The sequence below is a fragment of the Ochlerotatus camptorhynchus genome, unplaced genomic scaffold, assembly GCF_037179485.1.
Source record: "Ochlerotatus camptorhynchus isolate MF236.1 unplaced genomic scaffold, CSIRO-AGI_Acam_v1.1 ptg000568l, whole genome shotgun sequence".
Classification (NCBI taxonomy): Eukaryota; Metazoa; Arthropoda; class Insecta; order Diptera; family Culicidae; genus Ochlerotatus; species Ochlerotatus camptorhynchus.
The window spans coordinates 179,097-205,837 of record NW_027041049.1 but is presented as its reverse complement, the minus strand read 5'-3'; the positions used below and the strand labels follow the sequence as shown (position 1 = coordinate 205,837).

The window sequence follows — 26,741 nt, the reverse complement described above, 5'->3', positions numbered from 1 at the left end:
GGGAACGGCTACAAACAGTAGTAACAGATCTCGCATCAACAAACAAGCGAACAGAGCTGGGGGGGATAAACAGACTATAATCATGGCTGACTAGATTAGGTAATTATCATCATATATAATCATCAAAAGTTGGTACAGCGAAACGTCAGCGGGTTTACACAGCGAGGGAGTACAAAAAACAAAAATTAGTGGAATCACTAGCTACCCGGGACATCGTACACCGTTTTCAGGTCGATCTTGAACGAACCGACCACCGTTCCGGAGCGCATAAATTTGCGTGAATGTATCACCTGTAGGCGAAGATAAAAAAAAAAAAACAAGAACGGAAGGAGCAGAAGTGATTTTGCGCTTGTAAATGAGTTTCCTTTTTTGTTCGATGAAACAGGGAATGGTGCTAGGACATGCAAGGTGCAGATTGTCAGTACGAATGGGGCGAATGGTTACCAGGTTACTAGGACTTTGTTGACGTCATGGCGATTCGATTGTTTGTTTGTTTGTAAACATTGACATTAAAGGGAAAAACGTTCATACTTACAGATAGCGTTATTATTTTGTCGAACAGCATCACCGGAGGCATGTGGAAATCAAACACGAAATACTGCCACAGGAAGAATCAAATTTGAAATGCCTTTTTTGTTTTGTGCAAGGAAATGATACCCACCTCGTTGTAGTACGGACAGTTGGTGCTCTCCTTGACGCTGGTGTATTTTTTCTGGTCGCCTACTTGGATGCAGACAACCGGGTCCATGTTCAGTCCGGGCAGCTGCCTCGCTTCGATGATCGTCACACACACCTGGAAGTCCTGCGACTTAAGGTGATCGTTGCACTTGGCCAGATGCTTGATCCTGTATCAAAAAGATCACTAAAAATGTTGTACATCAGATCGAACATATTTTTCCACCTACTTTTTTAGCTTTTCATTGTTGGTGTTCTCTTCCCCGTCGCTGGAGGCATTCGAGTGGGTACTGCCGGCCTGCGAAAGGTTCTCGTATCCCTGAGCGGTTCCACCGGCCGTGCTCGGGCTTGTCATCGCCGGCGTCGTTGGATCGTTTGCGTGGCTGCTGCTTTGGTGACCTAAACTGGCCGGACCACCTCCGGCCAGAGCTTCCTCCGAGTCGGTGATCAACGATCGCCCTTCGTCCTCGGTGCTACTGTCTCGACTTTCCCGCGAGGGATGCCTCGAACGGCCCAGCTTCATAAAGTTCCGAACCGTCCGTAGGGTGACCTTCTTGTCCGAAATGGACTTGGCCGGTTTGGAGGAGGATTCGTTGTCCTGTTTTGAAACAATCAAATTCTTTTATAAGTATAAGATAATCCACAAAATTTACCGTAAACCTACCGAAGAAGCCTTATCGTGCTTGGCCGCCGGGTATTGGCTCTTTTCGTGCAGTGAAGTCGATCCGGAGGACATTACTCGCTTCAGGATGTTCGGTTTGCTACCGCCGCCGTCAGTTCCGGAAAAGGAACTCCTACTGGCCACAGTGGTCCCAGCAGCACCACTACGATCGCCATCGCGCCTAATTAGACTCTTCTCCAGGTTGGCAATGTTCTGTTCGATGTCCAGAAGCATCTGCTGGTCGTCGTCGATGCTATTGGATTGCTGCTGACGCAACGTCCGGACCACGTGCGATGAATCGAAGTTACCCGCCTCGTCGTCCGGACTTTGGTAGCTCACGTCGAAGCTGACGTAGGCCTGTGTGGGTGAGAATGTTTTGGTATTGTAATTCTTTATAAAATCGGGGGGGGGGGGGGGGGGGGTTGACGTGCTGTTAAATCAGCCTACTGATCATCTTGTATGAAACTGGTTCCAAACGTAAACAAACGCTGTAGGTTTCTTATGGCTTGTTTACGTTTGGAACCAGTTATGCGAGGTAGGCGAAGATTGTTCGTATTTGGCAGCCACCTCCCCCCCTTGATAAAAATAGGTTTTAAACCGCGGCGGAAGTCCCACAGTTTGAGCTTTACAGTGTTTCTCAAACTATAGATTGCGACCCATCGGTGAGGACATTTTCACGTTTTCAATATTGTTTTGGGGGTTTCAGACCGTTTTGGCGTTTTGAAGCTGTGTTTTCGTTCTTAAGGTTGTTTTTGGTGTTTAAGGATAATTTCAAGAGCAAATTTTCATTATGTCGTAAGTAACATTCGCACCAATCCGAGAAAAATAAGGTTTAGTTTTGATGACCGAAAAGTTATTCCTATTTTCAAGTAAACACATATAATCTCATAGAGATAGCAATGTTTAACATATTTAGCAGGGTTTTAATCATACAAATGCAAATCGCTAGCTTTCATGCTAAAAAATACTGGTTTTTGAGTCAAAAGTTATTATACGTCGTTTGGTGGCCCCTATTGTTACTTAAGTCAAAGTGTATTTACCAGGATATTCGGGAGAATTATCAATTACGTCTCCTTACGTGCAGCCCATTCATCATTTTAGGACCACCGAAATCATCTTAGCAACAAACAGTTCGATTTATTCACTTTAATAATGAGAAAGCGAAACGACGAACGTACACTTTTCACGGGTTTCTCAGCGCTGTTACTTAAGTCAAACGGCATCTCCATAGAAATTGGGTGACTTAAGTAACATCGAAAACTATTTTGATCGGAAGGTGATTACGTCGAAAAGTAATTTGACTGGTAAATAAATTTAAAAATGGGGTTTGATCCTATATTCGGACAGTATATAGTGTAATAGCAGGAGAATCGATTGACACTGATAGCTCGACTTTGTTTACCTTTGTTACATTCGACGTAATGAAAATTTGCTCTTGATTTTATCATTTATTTTTAGATGTAGAACCGTTAGACCGACTGCCCTTTGGTCGAATCGGTCAATTGGGTTCTTTAGGGGTATTGAGGTAATTGCATATTCGTAATCTGCATTACAAATGGAATCGAAATCCAAAATTTCATCAATTTCGGAGCACTGGAACTATTTTAAATAAGTGTGATTAAAGGGTGATACGGTCAAAATTTGGTCAATATCAACTTGACGTATTTCTTTCAATTTTGCATTTAAAAAACCTGAACACCCCTCATTTTGAAGGTGTGTGTGTGTAGAATGTTGCTCCTATTTTGATTTTGGAATTCACACTTCAGTTGTCAAAATGCCGTCCAAGCAAGAAGAGCAGCGTATCAAAATTTTGCTCGCGCATCGCGAAAATCCGAGCTACTCGCACGCAAAGTTGGCAAAATCGCTAAAAGTTGCCAAATCAACCGTTACAAATGTAATTAAAGTGTTTGGGGAACGTTTGTCGACAGCCAGGAAGTCTGGATCGGGGGGAAATCGAAAACCGGAAGCCGCTGAGACGACAAAGAGAGTTGCCGGTAGTTTCAAGCGAAACCCTAACCTCTCTCTCCGAGATGCCGCAAATAAGCTGGTCGTATCGTCTACAACCGTGCATCGAGCCAAAAAACGAGCCGGACTATCGACTTACAAGAAGGTAGTGACTCCAAATCGCGATGATAAACAAAATACGACGGCCAAAGCGCGATCCCGGAGGCTGTACACGACGATGCTGACGAAGTTTGACTGCGTGGTAATGGACGACGAAACCTACGTCAAAGCCGACTACAAGCAGCTTCCGGGACAGGAGTTTTATACGGCAAAAGGAAGGGGAAAGGTAGCAGATGTTTTCAAGCACATGAAACTGTCAAAGTTCGCAAAGAAATATCTGGTTTGGCAAGCCATCTGTACCTGTGGCTTGAAAAGCAGCATTTTTATAGCTTCCGGGACTGTCAACCAAGAAATTTACGTGAAAGAGTGTTTGAATAAACGTCTGCTGCCTTTCCTGAAGAAACACGGTTGTTCCGTACTGTTTTGGCCGGATTTGGCATCTTGCCATTACGGTAAAAAGGCCATGGAGTGGTACGCCGCCAACAACGTGCAGGTGGTTCCCAAGGACAAGAACCCTCCCAACACGCCAGAGCTCCGCCCAATTGAGAAATACTGGGCTATTGTCAAGCGGAACCTAAAGAAGACCAAAAAAACTGCTAAGGGCGAGCAGCAGTTCAAGGCAAACTGGCTTTCTGCGGCGAAGAAGGTGGACAAGGTGGCTGTACAAAATCTGATGGCAGGGGTCAAGCGTAAGGCCCGGCAATTCGGATTTGGAAAAGCGGAAGCCTAACTGAATATTTTTCCTGAATTTTATACTAATTGAACTTGAAAAAGAAATTTAATTTGATTTTTTAAATAAACGATTTCACCGATTTACACGCGTTTTCCCTTGACCAAATTTTGACCGTATCACCCTTTACTGTCCTGCCCAATGTAAAGAGTCGGATGGAACAATCGATCGTCTCAAGAATGACATCCAGAAGTTGACTCGTCGGAAGGGTAAGTTTATCCTCACCGGTGATCTCAACGCACGTCACTCACTGTGGGGAAATGCAAGAAGTAACAATAACGGAGCAGTGCTGGCCACGGACCTGCAGGCGGGACACTACGTGGTCTTCCATCCGGATTCGCCTACCTTCTACTCACCAGCCGGTGTCGGATCCACCCTCGACATCGTTCTCACCAAAATGGCGGATGGTTGCTCTGAGCCCCGTGCCATTACCGATCTGTCATCCGACCACCTACCGGTGGTTTTCGAGATGAATCAAACCATCAACCAACGTCAGCAGCATTGTAGGCGAAACTATCATCGAGCGAACTGGCCTCAACTCCAGCGGTTTATGGAGGATCAAGTGGCCGAAAATCCTGCGTTAACGACGACGGGAGAAATCGACGGCGTGCTGCAAGCGCTCTCCGATGACATCGGCGAAGCGGAACAACGGTTCATCCCGACAACCCTGGTAACATGTAAGTTTACCAACCTTGATGATGAGACCAAGCGTATAATATCTTTTAGGAGTTGTGTTAGGAGGCAGTTCCAAAGAACGCAAAACGTTAGTAGGAAAGTTTTATATAACAAATTAAACAAAATTATTGCCATTAGGGTAGAAAAACTTAGGAACAACCAGTTTGCAAAAGACCTTAGTAGTTTACCAAATTACTCTAGGCCCTTCTGGCGTTTAACAAAAGTGCTTAAAAACAAACCAAAGCCCATGCCGCCTCTTAGAGTTGATAATGAGGTTCACATAGCAGCCGTCGAAAAGTCGAACTCCATTTCTCAACATTTTATGGCTTCGCATTAATCTGGGTCGAGATATTGTCAGCCCGATGGAGGGTCCGGTGCTTGAGAGCGTCTACCAGCTAGCTACTGAGCCTGGACCGGAAAATCACACTTGATGAGCTGGTGAACACCATCAAGTCGACGAAGAACATGAAGGCACCGGGTTTCGACGGACTCTTCAACATTCTCCTGAAGAATTTGGGACCGAAAGCGCATACTCTTCTGGTGACGTCTTCAATCGCTGTCTAGAGCTTGGACACTTCCCAGCTACCTGGAAACGGTCCAAGGTGGTACCGATACCGAAGCCGGGAAAGGATCCTACCAACCCGTCAAGCTACCGTCCGATCAGTTTGCTTTCCTCGCTTAGCAAGTTGTTCGAAAAACTCATTTACACCAGACTCCTCGAGCACACCGAGGCGAACGACATCCTACTGGACGAGCAATTTGGATTCCGACGAGGTCACTCGACTGTGGACCAACTCAAGCGGGTCTCAAACCTCATCAATCAGGCGAAGTCGGTCCTGAAGACAACGGTCATGGCGATACTGGACATCGAAAAGGCATTCGATAACGTGTGGCACGGTGGCTTGGTGCACAAGCTTCTGCAATTTCTTTTCCCCAGCTACCTGGTGAAGATCATCTCAGACTACCTCGACGGCAGGACGTCTCAAGTATGCGTAGGCAGTGCTCTCTCGGAACCGTATGATGTACCCGCTGGAAGCATCCTGGGACCCATATTGTACAATCTATACACATCGGACATACCGACACTGCCGCAAGGTGGAACACTGTCGCTGTTTGCTGACGATTTGGCAATCAGCTACAAGGGACGAGCAATGCGCACTCTCGTATCAAAGCTCCAAAACGGATTGGATGCCTACACCAATTATCTCACCGACTAGAAGATATGTGTGAACGCAGCCAAAACGCAAACCATTGTGTTTCCGCATAGCAACACCGACCGGCTCAAACCGTCATCAAAGATAAAGGTTCTGAACGCTGAAACAGAGTGGTCACCCGAGGTACGCTACCTTGGCCTGATTCTCGACAGTAAGCTCCTCTTCCGGTCGCTCGTGGAAGACCGAGTCAAAATAGGCACCATCATGCTGAAACGTCTGTATCCGATCATCAACCGTCGCTCGAAAGCATCCACCGTCAACAAGCTGGCTGTCTACAGGCAGATTGTTGCGCCTATGCTGGAGTATGGGTCTCCGGTATGGAAGGGTTGTGCTAAAACACATCGGAAGAAGCTCCAAGTCCTTCAGAACAAGTTCCTGAAGATGATTCTGAATCTGCCTCCGCGCACACCGATAGCCGACGTTCATCGGCTGGCAAATCTCGATCAAATCGACCAGAGAATGACTGCGCTCGCCAGTAGGCACCAAACTAGAACTCTAAATTCAGAATACGAAAAAATTAGAAATCTTTATCCATAATTTTGTAAATAAATATACGGCAAAAGGAAGGGGAAAGGTAGTAGATGTTTTCAAGCACATGAAACTGTCAAAGTTCGCAAAGAAATATCTGGTTTGGCAAGACATCTGTACCTGTGGCTTGAAAAGCAGCATTTTCATAGCTTCCGGGACTGTCAACCAAGAAATTTACGTGAAAGAGTGTTTGAATAAACGTCTGCTGCCTTTCCTGAAGAAACACGGTTGTTCCGTAATGTTTTGGCCGGATTTGGCATCTTGCCATTACGGTAAAAAGGCCATGGAGTGGTACGCCGCCAACAACGTGCAGGTGGTTCCCAAGGACAAGAACCCTCCCAACACGCCAGAGCTCCGCCCAATTGAGAAATACTGGGCTATTGTCAAGCGGAACCTAAAGAAGACCAAAAAACTGCTAAGGGCGAGCAGCAGTTCAAGGCAAACTGGCTTTCTGCGGCGAAGAAGGTGGATAAGGTGGCTGTACAAAATCTGATGGCAGGGGTCAAGCGTAAGGCCCGGCAATTCGGATTTGGAAAAGCGGAAGCCTAACTGAATATTTTTCCTGAATTTTATACTAATTGAACTTGAAAAAGAAATTTAATTTGATTTTTTAAATAAACGATTTCACCGATTTACACGCGTTTTCCCTTGACCAAATTTTGACCATATCACCCTTTAATCGATTCACCCCTTGAAACATAGGAAAAACCAATAACCCCTCATTTTATTTGTCAAACTTTCATAGCAAATCAAAACAAACATTGCGTAGTACTAGAATTTCGACTAGAATGGGATACGTTAATCGTTTGCTTGGGACCAATAGGCTAGTCAAGTAGTGAGCCAATTTAAAATCGTTTGTTTCGTATTGATTGTTGCTACTACTACTACTGCCTCAACTCATTTTCGCTTCGGACGGCGGGTAAGCAGGTAGCAGAAGCAGTAGTAGTAGCAGCAGAAGGAAGGCGGTTCCTGACAAGCGCGCAGAGTTCGAGTTTTGCACCTCGAACTTTGCGCTCCTTGCCTGAATGATAACTACAATTCAGTGTCAACATTTCAAAGGGGCGTAATTGCTTTTGTAAACAATGGCTTTAACCGTCGATTTCTCGCGAATAAAAGCTCACACGTGAAAGTCAATGACTTCAACAGGTAGATGAATGTATCCTCTACCAGCTGGATTTTTTAATTTGGAGGGGTGAGCTTTAATTTGTGAGAAATCGACAGCTAAAGCCATTGTTTACAAAAGCAATTACGCCCCTTTGAAATGTAGACACTGAATTCTCGATTACTTTTCGGAAGGACATATCAGCTTTTGTAAACAACGCATTTTATCGTCGGTTTGGCATAACTAATAGCTCGCCCCACACACTAACACCATAGAGGTAACTCTAAGACTAGAAGGTTCCGAAATAAAGTGCTCAACTTTTTGGCTCAGCTCTGGTACTCTCTTCGGTCCCAAGCTAATCGATTCACCCCTCGAAACATAGGAAAAACGAATAACCCCTCATTTCATCTGTCAAACTTTCATAGCCAATCAAAACAAACATTGCGTAGTACTAGAATTTCGACTAGAATGGGATACGTTAATCGTTTGCTTGGGACCAATAGGCTAGTCAAGTAGTGAGCCAATTTAAAATCGTTAGTTTCGTATTGATTGTTGCTAACACCGCTAACAGGTTGGGAAAACTTTCTCCTATCTGATGGTAGTACTAGCATGCGTGGGCGAGCTACCAGTTACGCCAAATCGACGATCAAATGCGTTGTTTACAAAAGCTGATACGGTCCTTCGAAAAAGTAATCGAGAAATACACGAAACAAAAATCTTTCTTTCTATCCGTGTACACCTCCTACTTGGAAAATTATGCTTTAGAACGGTTTATACAAACCCAGTTTCTTTTTTGCTGATGGGCCGAGGCATAGCCAGCCATTCGATTGCATAACTCTTCAAGTAGAAGGAACTTGCAATGCTTATCTCTTAGCATAAATAGAGGTACCGTCGAGTTTTTTCAGTGCCAGGTTTTGAAATTCGAAAGTGAGCGTTCAAAAGGGCCTACTTGTAATGTTCGATTCTCTTCGTCGATTTTCTGTTTACATTGCTACAGCTAAGCAAAACAATTCAATCTGAACATTTCATTAGGTCCTAAGTAACACTGACAAGATTCTCTTCGTCGACTTTCTCCTTGAATCCACTCGGCCCGGGTATTTTCAGCACACATATCGGTCGGTTAATGCTGGGTAATGTGCAATACAGATCCCATTGAGATCACTAGCCTCTTCCCAGCAACTCCTATCCCTACCTCCCCGTGGTACCGGCCGGGAACTGTGAGCAACCTTGGGGAAGATCGGGTAACCAACCCCGGTGGGAACTTTGCTTCGGCAAGCCTGAGCGTCTGTTCTCCAGGAGGAGCGGCTCACAACAGCGTCTGTTCCCATGTTAGGGGCGGCTGATCTACGTCCGAGTGCCAGTGAAGGAGTCTAAGCACAACTGTGCACCCTGGTCCTCCGGAAAGTTAGGGGGTTGGTGTCAGGCCCTGCGAGCCAGCCGTAAAAAAAGCATTGCAACGGAAAATCAGCAACAGAGGAATACGAACCGAGACCAACGGCAACGACCCCAGCGACGAAATAGGACTTGCGATTGGAAACTCGGCACGTGGAACTGTCGATCTCTCAATTTCATCGGGAGCACCCGAATACTCGCCAATCTACTGAAGGACCGCGGATTCGGCATCGTAGCGCTGCAGGAGGTGTGTTGGACAGGATCCATGGTGCGAACGTTCAGAGGTAATCATACCATCTACCAGAGTTGCGGCAACACACGCGAGCTGGGCACAGCTTTCATCGTGATGGGCGAAATGCAGAAGCGCGTGAGCGGTTGGTGGCCGATCGACGAAAGAATGTCCAGGTTGAGGATCAAGGGCCGATTCTTCAACTTTAGCATAATCAACGTGCACAGTCTTCACTCCGGAAGCACTGATGATGACAAGGACGCATTTTACGCGCAGCTCGACCGCGAGTACGATCGCTGCCCAAGCCACGACGTCAAGATCATCATAGGAGACCTAAACGCTCAGGTAGGCCAGGAGGAGGAATTCAGACCGACGATTGGAAAGTTCAGCGCCCACCAGCTGACGAACGGGAACGGCCTACGACTCATCGATTTCGCCGCCTCCAAGAACATGGCCATACGTAGCACCTTCTTCCAACACCACCTCCCCTATCGTTACACCTGGAGATCACCACAGCAGACGGAATCACAAATCGACCACGTTCTGATTGATGGACGACACTTCTCCGACATTATCGACGTCAGGACCTATCGTGGCGCTAACATCGACTCTGACCACTACCTGGTGATGGTCAAACTGCGCCCAAAACTTTCCGTCATCAACAATGTACAGTACCGACGCCCGCCACGGTACAACCTAGAGCGATTGAAGCAACCGGATGTCGCCTTAGCATACGCGCAGAATCTCGAGGCAGCACTGCCAGAGGAAGGCGAGCTCGATGTACCCCCTCTAGAGGACTGCTGGAGTACAGTAAAAGCAGCCATCACCGACGCAGCCGAGAGCACCATCGGGTACGTGGAAAGAAGTCGACGGAATGAATGGTTCGACGAGGAGTGCAGAGCGATTTTGGAGGAGAAGAACGCAGCGCGGGCGGTAATGCTGCAGCATGGAACCCGACAGAACGTGGAACGGTATAAACAGAAGCGAAAACAGCAGACCCGCATCTTTCGGGAGAAAAAACGCCGCCTGGAAGAAGCGGAGTGCGATGAAATGGAACTGCTGTGCCGTTCCCAAGAAACACGGAAGTTCTACCAGAAGCTCAACGCATCCCGTAACGGCTTCGTGCCGCGAGCCGAAATGTGCAAGGATAAGGACGGGAGCCTCTTGACGGACGGCCCAAGTAACCATAGGCACGTTATTTTGCCCTTTTGAATATATACGGGCCTCATCAGAACTCGCAAACACTGGTATAGCCGTTGTTCAGTTGTATATAGCCAAAAAGGCGAAATAACGTGCCTATGGTTACTTGGGGGACGTGAGGTGATTGAAAGGTGGAAGCAGCACTTCGATGCGCACCTGAATGGCGAGGAGAACGTAGGCACGGGAGACCAACGCAATGGAGGAAACGACTACGTCAGTGCAGCAGAGGACAGAACTGATCCAACTCCCATGCTGAGGGAAGTTAAGGACTCCATTCAGCAGCTCAAAAACAACAAAGCAGCTGGTAAGGATGGTATCGCAGCCGAACTCATCAAGATGGGCCCAGAAAAGTTGGCCACCTGCCTGCACCGGATGATAGTCAGGATCTGGGAAACAGAACAGCTACCGGAGGAGTGGGAGGAGGGGGTAATCTGCCCCATTCACAAGAAAGGCGACCATTTGGAATGTGAGAACTTCAGAGCGATCACCATTTTGAATGCCGCCTACAAAGTGCTATCCCAGATCATCTTCCGTCGTCTATCACCTAAAATGACCGAGTTCGTGGGAAGTTATCAAGCCGGCTTCATTGACGGCCGATCGACAACGGACCAGATCTTCACCGTATGGCAAATCCTCCAGAAATGCCGTGAATACCAGGTCCCAACGCATCATTTGTTCATCGATTGTAAGGCGGCATACGACAGTATCGACCGCACAGAGCTATGGAAAATCATGGACGAGAACGGCTTTCCTGGGAAGCTGTTCAGACTGACCGAAGCAACGATGGACGGTGTGCAAAACTGCGTAAGGGTTTCGGGTGAACTATCCAGTTCATTCGAATCTCGCCGGGGACTGCGACAAGGTGACGGACTCTCATGCCTACTCTTCAACATTGCTCTAGAAGGTGTAATGCGACGAGCCGGGCTCAACAGCCGGGGTACGATTTTCACGAAATCCAGTCAATTTGTATGCTTTGCGGACGACATGGACATTATCACAAGAACATTTGGAACGGTGGCAGAACTATACACCCGCCTGAAACACGAAGCAGCAAAGGTCGAACTGGTGGTGAGTGCGTCAAAAACAAAGTACATGCTAGTAGGCGGAACCGAACATGACAGGATTCGTCTAGGAAGTAATGTCACGATAGACGGGGATACTTTCGAGGTAGTGGAGGAATTCGTTTACCTTGGATCCTTAATGACGGCTGACAACAATGTGAGTCGTGAAATACGAAGGCGCATCATCAGTGGAAGTCGTGCCTACTACGGGCTCCAGAAGAAACTACGGTCAAAAAAGATTCACCCCCGCACCAAATGTACCATGTACAGAACGCTAATAAGACCGGTGGTCCTCTATGGACACGAGACATGGACTATGCTCGAGGAGGACCTGCAAGCACTCGGAGTTTTCGAGCGACGTGTGCTAAGGACGATCTTCGGCGGTGTGCAGGAGAACGGTGAGTGGCGGCGAAGAATGAACCACGAGCTCGCTGCACTCTATGGCGAACCCAGCATCCAGAAGGTGGCCAAAGCCGGAAGGATGCGGTGGGCAGGGCATGTTGCAAGAATGCCGGACAACAACCCTGCAAAGTTGGTGTTCGCTACTGATCCGGTTGGCACAAGAAGGCGTGGAGCGCAGAGAGCACAACCAGGTAGAGCGTGATCTAGCGAGCATTGGGCATGACCGAGGATGGAGAGCGGCAGCCGCAAACCGAGTATTGTGGCGTACTATTGTTGATTATGTCTTATCTTAAATGTGATGTTGTACAAATAAATGGATGTATGTATCGATAAAAGAAGATTTTATCTCGCATCTAATACAACAAACACAACAAGAAACGATTTTGTGCCCAAATTATTAAGGCTGTGTTCCATTTGGTGAATGTTAACTTAAATTTGACAGATGGAAAATTTTCAAATAAACCTGCTTATTCAGCAGACCTATTTCTGACAGACAAGGAATCAATTTTGACAGACGCTTTCTCGAAAATCGGCCGATCAACAATAGGGATTTTCGAACATCTTAATTTATTTTCGAAGTGTCAAATCTAAGTGAAAATTTTCCAAATGGAACACAGCCTTAGTATTTTTTTTTATTTTTTCAATCGGTAGATAAAAGATGTACCGAGAACTTATTGGATGGTTTCATGGCTAATTGATATCCCGATCAACTATGAAATGTTGCATAACATTGGAGCAAAATTGTGCACTCCGTTTAGCGTTTTGAAGTTGAATCGCTGAGGAAACCTTATTTCTGATCAATCTCATTACCATAGAAAAATTTCAAGAGTACAGATATCAGCTCTCACAAAACTTATGACAAAGAAACTGGAACTTCACGTTTGTTGCAGTCCAGTACACAAGGAGTTTCAATTTCATGAATGATATCACAACCGTCCAAGATTTGTATCCTAGAAATCTTGAAGTGATAGGGAATATCAGCCACCATGACGGTCATTGTTGGACGCTTCAATGAATCACCTGAAGAAAGCCTTACTCATATCTGATTGTAATTTAGGAACCAAATGAAATAGAATATGTATTCGCATTTTTATGAGGTCCTGAAATTAACCAAGTTTTACTAGGTTACTTCTACTGTATTTTAAATCAATATCTAGAAAAACGCACGAGAACTTCATTACACAGCTTAACGTAGTCTACGTCAACCCTGTGGTCGTGTCTTGTACACAACCCCACCAATTTTTTTTCCTTGATTTGTTTTCCGTGCTGAGCACCAATGCTACCGCAGCCAGGAAGGCAGCTCCGACACCTGGACCCTACCTATCGATCCATCAATTCATGAAACGGGGACCAACGGCTTTACTTCCCTTCCGAAGGAAGGCGTGATCAGAGATGTTACGCCTCTGAACATCCCGGCGGCGCCGACTGGGATTGAACCCAGGCATGCTGGGATGAGAGGTAATCACGCTTACCACTACACCACCGGCGCCACTGTCACGTATCAATGTCAACCCAATTTTAAAAATCTCCAAAACAACCACCAATGTCGGTCTCCGATGAAGGCCCCCCGAAAACATAATCTCAGTAAGCTCAAATCGGCAACAGAGAGAAGATTTTGTAACAAAGTAGACCTCGGGATCGCAGCAACCGCAACCCTCGTTTGGGCGATTTTCCAGTGTCTACTCTAATGCGATGCATAATACACCAAGAAGCCTTGCATGGCATGCCATCGCCGATATGCTCCAGCTCCATAAAAATTTACGATACACACAACCGTTCGTTGCGTTCTGCTCCTTGCTGGGATGGTTGTAGCAGCAAGCAGCTATATTTCGCCACCCCATGTCGTTTGACGGTAATAAATGTAAATTCTATTAATGGCTTTTGGTGTTCATGGGGAAGGTGGTTTCTGGTGGCTTAAACCGTTCCAGTATAATAATAACGCGCCACCAGCAACACATTGCATTCACGCCCTCTCCCGGTCGGGATGGCTGCTTATGTTTTATGGGTCCTGAACCCTTCCCAAGGCAATCGAATTTATTGGGTCGTAATCGGTATTGTTCCGTCGATAAAAGCCGCACACAGTTTTGCATTTTATAACGGCAGCAACGCGAAGAAAGGTTGGTCTTTTGCGTCCCCTATTGTGAAAATGTCAAAAACCGGGGGCCCGTCAATCACCTGCAATCGGTTTTGGGGCGGGTTTTAGTGTCACTTACGTCGATTGGCTTGTTGGAAAGGTCCACCAGGCGATCCTGCACGTGGAGACGACCCTCGCGGAGCAGACCTGCGAATGCGAAACAGAAATTGGAAATTAGTACGATATTAATGGGGGCTTTTCCGTTCTGCTGGAAGAAAGACAAGTAAATTGCCATCGAGGCAGGCGTAGGCTTTCATGTTTCCTCTGGAAAACAGATCGTATGGTTTAGATTCGCTTTTGTTTCTGTGACACTCGCGATAACCATCATGGCATGCTATTATGTGAGGGATCCATTGTTGTTTAGGATAAAGATGTAGCTACACGCCTTGATTTAGCAAAGCGTGCGTTCAGACATATTTAGAGACATAAACAACTCTAGAACAGCATGGCATGAAAACGCACTTTCCTGCGGAGGAAGCCCAGCTTTAAGCTGTGTGTAATCTCCTTTGGATTATGGATTATGTAAGCAGAACGAAACTGCCGGAATGGTGATGAAAGTGGACGTTGGGTGGCTGGTATGGATTAAGGGGGATGCAGTGGTGGGAGAGGAAAACGATTAGCATCAGAGCTTTCAATTGAAAGGGCCTTATGGTTGGTGAGTTGGAAGTTTAGTTGGAAAAGCATGTCTGGCTAATGAAATTTTCATTATCATCGGACAGCAGAAATGTCGAAGAATACGACTGAGCAGGCTGTTTGCTTCCTCCTGACAATGAGGAGGATGAGTCATCAAAGCACAACTTATGATGAATTCTTTGTTAAAGGAAAATTTTATTTTTGAAAATAGGAGCTGCTCGTTAATTTTGATTACGATCGTAAACTTTTCCTTCAGTTTAAAATGGGCACTGTGTACTTATCGGAACAACCGCATACAGTGGCGTAGCGTGACTGGGAGACACCCAAGGCGGGTTATTCGGGTGTCACCTCCTAGTTATCAATTAATTTTATTAATTTTATATAACATGCTCATTAGGGTAGTTCATAATATCGATTATGCTCCACCAAGCTCATTCGATTCTAAATCAGGTCCAGATAATTTTTTAAAATTTGAGCTCATTTGGTTGCGATCCAAGGGGTAATCAAATCTGCGACGCCAACGCAAATCAACATCACCATCGGGTAGAGGAAGACTTCTACTATCCGACGGTTGTGTTGGTTCGCGTAGGCGTGCCTTGAATTCCTAGAAATCATCGACAGAAGTAATTGTTTACAGAAGCTGTTACGCCTTGATTCCAGCTCTATCTAGAATTTTCTTCAATTTGACAGTTGATTCAGTGATTCGTATCAACATTATAATATTGGTGCTTTTGATTACAAACTGGTTTGATTATAGAAGAATCAGTAGAAGATCGAATTCCAGGGCTATGCATTTTGAACAGGCACTCAGGATTTCTTCTATTTCTGAATGTACTGCTTTCAGTGAACGGGATATAACGGCAGAAGCAATCTAATGTTCTGCCGCAATCCCTATCATTTCAACCGCTTTTCTGCATTACGTCCGTTTGACGAGTGGGTTTTAATTCATTTGTTTTTTCTGGAAAATACCTCAGAGGAAGAGGAGGCAACTGGCTTCTTTTTTTATGTGACGTGTTCTTCTTCTCCGTGCAAAACTATTTCATTATGGGCGACGCAGTCGACTGTCAAAATACAAGAAAATAGATTCCCTATTGTAAAAATTCCCGCGTTTCTATACGTTCGCCCGACCAATCAGGCGCTGGTTTGCGTTTGACAGAAAATTGGTTCATAAAAGTCCCCCCTATTGTCTCCTCTTTCTCTTAGGAAAATGCCAGGCTGGCAATGAATTATGAATATGATGAAAAAGTAAATACTGTTTGCACCAACGTTTGTAATTTTGTTGGTACCCTTCTTACTAAGTGTTCTGATTTACAAATATTCTTCTTATCAGCTGATTCATGATTAGTAGATTAGTCTTAAGCTTTAGAAGTCAGAAATCCTGTCAGAAATTCCAAAACAAAAATGATGTTCGAAACATGAATGGAAAATACACAATTTTATTGTTATATACTGGTTAAATTGGAAACTCAAAATCCTAATCCAGCATTTTCCACGAAGAAAATTAACTGGCACAGTTTTTGTTTTGATTTTCAAATTCAACGCCTCCTATAATCAGACTTGATGGAGCCTCACTCGCGAGTTTGAAATGAGCCGAGTGTAGCATTTTTCTGACGAGTACACCGAAAATAGTTTTCATGTAGCTTCCATTGGAAACGCACATGATTTTCATCCATAATCAAATTCAATGGAATTCATCTGAATTTCACATAAAATTTATGCGATTACATTAACTTTATGTGATTTTTCACATGAATTTCATCGGCCTCATAATATTCATGTGATTTTGTGGTGGGATTTGCTGCTATGTGATCATAGGAAATCTATGTGAAATTCACATGAATTTCATCCATTAGATATGTGATAAATTTTTTGAGTGTAGAATGCCTACTGCCAAATCGTTTGGCTGAGCTTCAGAGCTAGTGAGCGAAGGGCGATAAAATGAGAGCAAGGTTTGCTGCCATTCATGTTCATGTTTTCTATCACACGCTCTTATACCATAAAGCTGGGTTTAGACAGGGCAAGTCAAATGATCAACTCAGTTGAATTCAATTGGCTTGAAAAGTTGAGCCTGGTTCAACTTTTTTCAATTCAAGTGAGTTGATCAAATCAGTTGAATGGCATAGTTTACACGTTCAATTCGCGTTCAGGTCAGTTGAATTCAACTGACTTGATCAATTGAGTTGCCCTGTCTAAACCCAGCTTAAAGGTAACTCTAAGACTAGAAGGTCCCGAAATAACGTGCTCAATTTTTTGGCTCAGCTCTGGTACTATCTTCGGTCTCAAGGTAATCGGTTCAACCCCTCGAAACATAGGAAAATCCACTAACCCCTCATTTTATCTGTCAAACTTTCATAGCGAATCAAAACAAACATTGTGTAGTACTAGAATTTCGACTAGAATGCGGTTCGTTAATCGTTTGCTTGGGACCAATAGGCTAGTCAAGTAGTGAGCCAATTTAAAATCGTTGATTGTTGCTAATACCCCGTTCACATTACAGCGTATATCACGTGATATACGTTATCTTGCAATGAGCACTCATACATCTAGTTTTCACTGGAAATCCTATGAATGAGTGCTCATTGCAAGACAGCCTATATTACGTGATATAGGCTGTAATGTGAACGGGGTATTACCAACAATCAATACGAAACTAACGATTTTAAATTTGCTCACCACTTTAGTAGCCTATTGGTCCCAAGCAAACGATTAACGTACCCTATTCTAGTTGAAATTCTATTACTACACTATGTTTGTTTTGATTCGCTATGAAAGTTTGACAGATAACATCAGGGGTGTGTGGATTCATGCAGAACATGCAGGGGTGAGTGAAATAGCTTGGGACTGCTTGGGACCGTTGTTCTGGTACTGAGTGAGCCAAACATAATAATGATTTTCTTCGGGACCCAGTGGTCTTAGAGTTACCTCTATGGTATTACTCTCACTCTGGGTGAACTCTGAGCTTCTTGCGTCGAACCTAAGAGGGAGAGGTGACAATTGGCTTCTTCCTCTTTTATTTCTTTCTCTATCTCTATCTTTATCTATCTCTATCTCTATCTTACGCACATGAAGTCGGCCAATCAGGAGCTGGTTCACGTTTGACAGAAAAGTGGTTCATTTTCGCCCCCGTATTGTCACCTCTTCTCTTAAGGGCCACCCAAATCAGATCCGTTTGCGTTGCGTTGACGTAAATTTGACAGTTAGACAATAGATTTAGCTGTCACTTTGCCGCAACGCGTCCGATCCGGATCTAATGTGCGTGGGCCTTTAGCGTCGAACAAAAAAGTCATCCGGAGTCTCGAAAAGCGCACCTCACGTCAAATCATCCTCTCGCTGAAGTTCACTCTCCCTCTCTCTCTCGAGGAGTTTTTATTTACAGTCAGGAATCCTTATTGCCGGATTCCTTATTGCCGGTATCCCTTATTGCCGGATCATTATTGCCGGGATATTCGCGAATAAGGATACCCACTGCTTATGGGATTTTCACTAATAGGGGCTGTGGTGGATTATGTCATTTGTTTCAATATATAAAGCTATACTGTCTTTGACAAATATGTTATACTGAGATAGACCAACAAGCCTGTGTCATTGGATTCAGGTTTAATTGGGAACTACGCCGCTAGAGGCGCTTCACTTTTATGTTACTTATGACGGGTGTTATAATATATGGATCTTAGGTCCAATATGGAATTATTTCGTGATCCTGGCCATATAGAAAGTTGCTGTCTTTAGCAAAGTTGACCAAATCCTTTCGGATGGTGGCCATATTAATTCAGAACTCTCTCACTGCACAGCGCTAGTGTGCACATGAGCTTCCTATATAAGCTGTATCTCAAAATCCTGGCCATATAGAAGGTTACTGTCTTCAGCAAAGTTGTTCAGGCGACCAAGTCCTTTTGGATGGTGGGCATAATAGTTCAGAACTCTCTCATTGCGCAGCGCTAGTGTGCATGTGAACTTCCTATATGAACTGTATCTCGAGAACCTGGCCATATAGAACATTGCTGTCTTCAGCAAAGTTGTTCAGGCGACCAAGTCCTTTCGGATGGTGGTCATATTATTTAAGAACTCTCTCACTACGCGGCGCTTGTGTGCACATGAACTTCCTTAATATGTTATTTCTGGAAAGCTGGTCCATATAAGATGTTGCTGTGCAATGTGAGAACACGAAACGGAATAGTGATGACGTGTAGAGAGGCTGTAAATCGATTTCGGACGCCATTTTAAAATCCAAGATGGCGGTCATCGATTCAAGAAAAACTGTCAAATACCCTACTATATGGATATTTTCGGAAAGGGTACGACGTGTAGAGTCTGGAAATCGATGCAAGACGTAATTTTGGAATCTAAGATGGTGGCCATCAGCTCAAGAAAAACTTTCAAATATGTACTCTACAATATGGATATTTCCGGAAAGGGAACGACGTGTAGAGAAATCGATGCTAGACGCCATTTTGAAATCTAAGATGGCGGCCATCGGTTCATGAAAAACTGTCAAATACCCTACAATATGGGTATGTTCGGAAAGGGGATGACGTGTAGAGGACGGAAATCGATGCCAGACGTAATTTTGGAATCCAAGATGGCGGCCATCGGTTAAAGAAAAACTGTCAAATACGCTACAATATGGGTATTTCCGGAAAGGGGACAACGTGTAGAGGCTGAATATAGATTCAAGTCGTCATTTTGGAATCAAAGCTGGCGGGCATCAGTTCAATAAAAACTGTCAAATTCCACAATATGGGTATTTTTGGACGAGTAGAGATCAGATATCGATGCCACCCGCCATTTTTAAATTGAAGATGGCGGCCTTTGCTTTAACGTAAACTATTAATGGGGATGACGTGTATATGCCCAAAATCGATGTCTGCCACCATTTAAGGTTCCAAAATGGTGGCAATTAGCTTTCGAAGGGACATCTAGTGGCTATGGACAGGCTTGTATCAGTTCAACACAGTTAACGTGGACCGTTTACGGGGTAGGTTTGGCAATAATCCATTAGGAAGATGAAGTTGATCGAATTAATGTTTGAGGGTATTTTGGAGCTCAAAATCTTGCCTCGCATTATTTTTTTTTTTTGCATAATGCTTACAATGCATATTGCGTATAATTTGTATAATGTGTATAACGTATCATTGAGAAAAATGGCACCGTTTCGACATCGTTTAGCAAATCTTGCATTTTTGCCCTCTGTTCACCATTACTGTCCAATGTGCAAAAGCTTTCGAACTCGGAGAGTTGATTTATTTAGAACTCGATTTCTGCCGTGGTGGGATGAAAATATAATCCATATTCATTGTAGATGGGTCCAGTGCGCTAGCAATTTCATCTGCTGTAGCCGGTGAATCTCTTATGATTTCGTTGATTTCACCGTGTTTCTTATCCCCGGCGCACCATAGTTTTCGTGAATTTGTTGAATTTCGGACATTATCTGCAAATCCTCGTTGTCGTCTTCATTGCATTGTGAATTCTCGAAATACGACGGAAGAATTTTCTTCAAGCAGTTTACCTATGACCTTTAGAACCAAATCCGAGCAGTCGAAACAATTCTTGATGCTGAACTATCCGCTGTAGTGAAAGGCCTTCATTCTCGGCTGTTTCCAGAATAAAACTGTAGCTGCTCTTGACATACTTCAGCTTGAATTTTTTGATGATGCCTTGATCAAGGGGTTGAATCAAATACGTTATCTTTGGTGGCATTATAGTGGGATTGCTTATGGTGGGCGGATGTAACGGAGCGTTATCAAGGAGCAGCAAAGCCTTGAAGCTAATGTTCTCCAAAACTCCTCCGTCGTCCCCTACACGTCATTCCCTTTCCGAAAATACCCATATTTTAGAGTATTTGACAGTTTTTCTTGAATCGATGGCCTTCATCTTGGATTTCAAAATGGCATCCGACATCGATTTCCGGCCTCTACACGTCATCTCTTTTCCGAACATGCCCTTATTGTATGGTATTTGACAGTTTTTCTTGAACCGATGGCCCCAATCTTGGTTTCTAAAATGTAGCCTGGAATCGATTTCCGGCCTCTACACGTCGTCCCCGTTTCGGAAATACCCATATTGTAGGGTATTTGACAGTTTTTTCTTGAACTGATGGCTGCCATCTTGGATTCCAAAATGACGTCTGGCATCGATTTCCAGCCTCTACGCGTTATTTTTTTTCTCCGAAAATACCCATATTGTAACGTTTGTGACAGTTTTTCTTGAACTGATGGCCGTCATCTTGAATTTTAAAATGGCGTCCGAAATCGATTTACAGCCTCTCTACAAGTCATCCCTATTCCGTTTCGTGTCCTAGCATTGCACAGCAACATCTTATATGGACAAGCTTTCCAGAAATAACATATTAAGGAAGTTCATGTGCACACAAGCGCCGCATAGTGAGAGAGTTCTTAAATAATATGACCACCATCCGAATGGACTTGTTCACCTGAACAACTTTGCTCAAGACAGCAACGTTCTATATGGCCAGGTGCTCGAGATACAGTTCATATAGGAAGTTCACATGCACACTAGCGCTGCGTGGTGAAAGAATTCTGAACTAATATGCCACCATCCGAAAGGACTTGGTCGCCTGAATAACTTTGCTCAAGACAGCAACTTTCTATATGGCCAGGATCACGAAATATTGTATGTTGGACCTAGGATACATATATTATAGCACCTGTCATAAGTAACATAAAAGTGAAGCGCAAGAAGAAGAAAAGGCACAACAGAAGTAACAACAGCTCGCCTGGACGTCAAAGCCAACCGTTGAAGAAACCCGCAGAAAAAGAAGGTACAGCTGATCAGGACTCCATAGAAATCGATGAGGTGTTTGAGATCGAAGAAACGCCCCCTAACCAGCATCTTCGATAAGGAAAACTCCTCCGTACGTTTAACACCGACCAGAAATTCATACCTGACAAGCGAACCGGACAGCAACAACGATCGACTTCAAGGGATGGAAAGTGTAGTACCCCCTTCACTCTCACTGGAGAGAGCGCAGCAGGCCGTAGGACCCGTCCGGGACGTCTTACCCCAACCCGTTGATGGAGAATCCCTCTCTGCGGTCGATTATGAAGCGATAGAACAATATACCACCTACCCTACCATAATACTACCTCGTTTTTTACCCACAGCAATCGAAAATTCGCCAGCCAATACAAGCGCTTCTGATAACCCCGTCTCACAACAACGTTTGGATAACAATGATGACCTACGCACGAATACTGACAACGAAGGTAATCGGTTTGGAAGTGAGGAAAGTGAAGTACTCCTTCCAACGCAGGTACAGCAGGCTGAAGGAACCATCCGGGACGACTTTCTCCACCCCGTGATGGTGAATGGAAACTACGACACAACCACGACACTGGAAACTTGAGATAGACGGCAGGGGGAAGGTGTATCCCTTCTTTGCCCTGGCCGCCGCCCTACACGAGCAACCAAAATCAACAGCACCCCGTCACTCTCTTCACTCCGAGCTCTTCCATGGATTTCAACGCCTGACAGCACCATAGCAAACAACGATACTACACAAAGTCTTTCCCCAGTGTCGGCTGTTGCCGGCAATTTGGGAAGAAATCGTGTAGTAGTTTCGGCAACGGCTGACACTGTGGGGCAAGACGTCCCACAGGTCAGTTCCATCATGATACAACCGCGAAAAGGTACTGCCCAATATCTTTACAGATCATGTTACATCCCCACCAGAGCTATATCCCGGAGAAAGTCCTTCAAGTACTCGTCGAGCAAATATTACACAAAGTGCTTCCCCAGTGCCGGCTGTTGTCGGTATTGGAAAAACTAGTGTAAGCCGGCACTGTGGGGCCAAGCGTCCCACAGGCAAGTTCTGAATCGATAGAGTTACCAGCACCGATTACTGCGGCACCTTGCACTTTTACAGGCGACCCGCCACCGACACGAAGACCATCACTATCCTCATCGTCGTCCATCACACGGTCAGTTAGTATCAGTTACCACGGTGGCTGCTTCACACTTCAGTGGAATATTCGAACCCTGCATCATCGCACTCCAGGAGACCAAGGTGAATCAGACTGTCACACCACCAGACTACATCGGCAAGAACTACACGCTACTGTTGGAATCCAATAACACGCACTACTGGCAACACGGGGTTGGTCTTGGTGTCCGAGAAGGCATACCTTTCGAGCAACTGCAAGTAGACACCTCCTTACACCTCGTCGCTGTGCGCATCAACACAGCGATTCAGATAACTGTAGTCTCTATCTACGTCCCGCCGAGCTCAACAAAGTGTCAGGATGCGTTGAGTGATCTACTCGACCAACTGGAAGGTCCTATTATGTTTCTGGGGGATTTCAACGCTCATCATCTAGCATGGGGATCACAAACAGTGAACGCACTCGGCCGTTTCATCTCCGAAGCTACTTTGGACAAGCGGCTGGTAATTCTTAACAATGGCTCACCCACTCGCATCGACCCGGCTACAGGCAACACCTCTGCAATCGATTTGACCTTCTGCTCCGCGAGTGTGGCTCGCAGATTCACGTGGCGAACCCTACCGGACACGCACACAATAGTGACCATTTCCCGATAACAGTTTCTATTCCTGGGTGGTCATCCTCACGAACGAACGTATCACGCAGAAACCATCCGGCCAGATGTTGAATGGGACGTAGACAGCTTCACGGAGAAGATAATTGCAGCAGCAACTCGTGCCATACCGCAAACCAGCGGCCGTATAGGGCCTAAAGCGGTACCATTACCATGGTGGTGCCCTGAAGCGAAGGCGGCGATTCGACATCGACGAAAGTGTCTTCGATCTCTGCGGTGGCTGTAGACATCTGATCCTGATCGACCCGCTGCATTGGCGAGGTTTCAGGAAACCAGAGCTGTAGCACGGAAGGCGATAAAGGAAGCAAAAGAACGATCGTGGGAGAACTTCGTGGCCAAAATTGCAACAAGCAGCCCGACAACCGAACTGTGGTGAACGGTGAACACGCTACGTGGCAGCCGACAACAACGTACCGTCGCTCTCAAGCGATCGGATGGCTTCGGCGATGACCCCGAAGAAACTGCGGAAGCACTAGCCAGTTTTTACAGCGATAGATCTGCGACCTCCAGTTACCCTACTTCTTTTCAGAAGACTAAGGCAGCAGCTGAAAGAGAGTCCATAGATGTTTCGCCAAACACGGACGACGTGTACAACAGCGACATTACCCTAAGCGAACTTCTGTGGGCTCTCGAGAAAGGGCGAGCTGCCTCGACAGGACCCGACATGATAGGGTACCCAATGCTTCGACGTCTACCTTTGTCCGTGAAGATGACACTGCTAGAGCTGCTCAACCGGATCTGGCGTAGTGGAGAGTTTCCCACCAGCTGGCGAAATGCAATCGTGGTGCCCATTCCGAAGCCAAACTGCCTCGATACCGGACCCGCTGCGTTCCGTCCAATCTCGCTCACCAGCTGCAGGGCGAAGCTGCTTGAACGCATCATAAATCGACGACTGATCACCGAGCTAGAGTCGAGCGGGCGACTCGACAAACGACAGCACCGACACGTACTTTTCCGAGCTCGAGAGAACGCTTCCAAGCACAGACGAGCACTGTCTGATAGTATCCCTGGACCTGTCGAAGGCTTACGACACCACCTGGCGGTGCGGCATAATCCGCACTCTGAGGTCATGGAGAATACGTGGTCGGATGCTGAACATGATGAAAAACTCCCTCTCGGAGCGAACGATCCAGGTATCCGTTGGGGGGCATATGTCTCGCCAGTATCCGTTGGAAAACGGAGTTCCGCAGGGCTCTGTCCTGTCAGTGACGCTGTTCCTCATCGCGATGCAGCCCATCTTCCGAGTAGTGCCCAACGGAGTCTTCATTCTTTTGTACGCGGACGATATCCTCTTAGCAGTGCGAGGTGCTAAAACTGAAGGCTTACACCGAAAACTACAGGCCGCCGTCAAAGCCGACGGACGAAAAGCGTTGGTTTCACTGTGTCGGCATCTCTATCGAGGGAACTCCCGTGCCAAAGACCAACCGGCTGAGGATTTTAGGTGTAACCATGGACCGAACGTTATCCTTCAAACCTCACTGCAATATGGTTAAGAAAGCATGCGAATCTCGGTTACGGATTTTACAGATGATCGGTGCAAAACTTCCACGTGGCAATCGGACTTCTCTGCTGCAAGTTGGGTCAGCCATAGTTACTGCGGAGCTGCTCTACGGGATTGGACTTGTTAGTCGAGGAGGGCCAGCAACCTTGCAGACTCTCGCTCCTGCCTACAACAAAATGGTTCGCTTCGCTTCCGGAGCATTCGGTGATGGCCGAAGCTGGGACTCTACCCTTCGAACTGCTAGCAGCACAGACCACAGTACGCATTGCCATCCGAATGCTCGCAAAGAATCCAAACAGCAGCACCCTACCTCTGATTACAGGCGCTTCAAATCGCCTCCAAGAATTAACCGGTTCAACGCTTCCTCTACTGTCGGTTCACTCGTGAGGCAGAGCAATCGCTTGTGGCACGCACGAAAACCGACGATAGTGTGGGATGTGAAAAGAAGCATACGCGCTGGAGACCCACCGGAGAAAGTTCGTCCAGTTGTTGGACAATTACTGGAGACCCGCTTCCGTAGTTCAACCATCGTCTACACGGACGGCTCCAAGTGTGAAGACACGGTAGGAGCTGCATTCTTTTACGAAGGGCTACCTAGGACCTACAGTCTTCCGAAGGAATGTAGTGTTTTCTCTGCGGAGGCCTACGCTATTAAAATGGCCGCCACCATCCCTAATGTTCAAAATGAGTTGGTTATTCTCACGGACTCCGCAAGCTGCCTACTGGCTTTGGAGGCTGGAACATCCCGGCACCCTTGGGTGCAGGAAGTAGAGAGAATCGTGCAAAGCAAAATCATCCGTTTCTGCTGGATCCCTGGACACGCTGGCATCAGGGGAAACTCTGAAGCTGACCGACTAGCCAATGAGGCTAGAAGACAACCAGCCATCGACGTACCGATTCCAAGCGATGATGCGGTAAAAGCGGTGAAACATGCGATACATGGTCAGTGGAATAGGCAGTGGTTTAACACAACAGAATCGAAGCTGGGGGAGGTGAAATTCGACACGCACAGATGGACAGAACGAGGAAGTTCAGCCGACCAGCGTATGCTTACACGTCTGAGAATCGGCCATACGCGACTAACCCACACGTTTCTTCTGAAGAAGGAAGCCTCGCCGGTGTGTGGATGTTGTGGTACGGTGTTGGATGTAAAGCACATTATTCTTGAGTGCAGGAAATACGACGAAGAGAGTAGGAAAAATGACATCACCACCAGTCTACGTGAAGCTCTGGACAACACGGAAGAAAGAACAACACGAATGCTTATTTTCCTACATGAAACGGATTTGGACAAAAAGCTCTTGAATGACAAATTACAAGAACTTAAGAATAACAAATTGCACAGGTGAAAGAAAGATTAAGCAACACGAAGTAGAAGACTAGAATAACAAATTAAAAGAACTGTAGAATAACAAATAACACAGGTAAAGATGGTAGAAAGATGAAGAAATTCGTGAAGAAAAGCGAAGTAGGAGAGTAGTATGAAGTGAAGCGAAGGAGAACACGTAACACTTCATTGTGTATCTTCGTTCACGCATTTAACGGTAGATTTGAATATTATCAGTTCCGCGAACTACTCGCCGCAGCGCTGGCATCGGATCACTTTGACATTTCTATACATTCTATAGAACTTTTATGCAATATTGTTTGCGAGTTAGCGAGCAATCTTGTTTTCCGCGAGAAGCCAGAGAGATGTCGTTACTGAGGTCCTATGTTTTGAGATACTATGTTTTCAAGAAAAACTTTTTCAAAGAGTTACGTCTGTTTGTCTGTGCTGTGGGTATCCTTATTCGCGGTTCCTTATTCACGCCCCCGTTACCCCGGCAATAAGGGTTCCTGACTGTACTTCTTCCATATTCCTGCCGCCACTCACTCGAGGGGAGGGCTGACTAAACTTGCAGGACAAAAGTGTTTTAAAACCTCCAGTGAGCTTGAGGAGTTTCAGCAAGCCTGCCTATAGGAATTAACA

At 45.7% G+C, this 26,741-nt stretch overlaps 1 protein-coding gene across 2 annotated transcripts in view; it reads right to left on the bottom strand.

The window, feature by feature from the left end:
- Positions 1–26,741, bottom strand: part of LOC135713553 (otoferlin-like) — a 144,613-nt gene that overhangs the window by 36,282 nt on the left and 81,590 nt on the right. Inside the window, exons 4-9 of one of the 2 annotated variants that reach the window (XM_065236676.1) lie at positions 14,147–14,214; positions 1,340–1,693; positions 906–1,273; positions 662–845; positions 536–598; positions 206–290 (exon numbers count right to left, since the gene is read on the bottom strand). In XM_065236676.1, coding sequence (XP_065092748.1) covers positions 206–290; positions 536–598; positions 662–845; positions 906–1,273; positions 1,340–1,693; positions 14,147–14,214 — 1,122 coding nt within the window. The remainder of the gene's footprint in view (positions 1–205; positions 291–535; positions 599–661; positions 846–905; positions 1,274–1,339; positions 1,694–14,146; positions 14,215–26,741) is intronic. The other variant, XM_065236677.1, reaches the window with a different exon arrangement.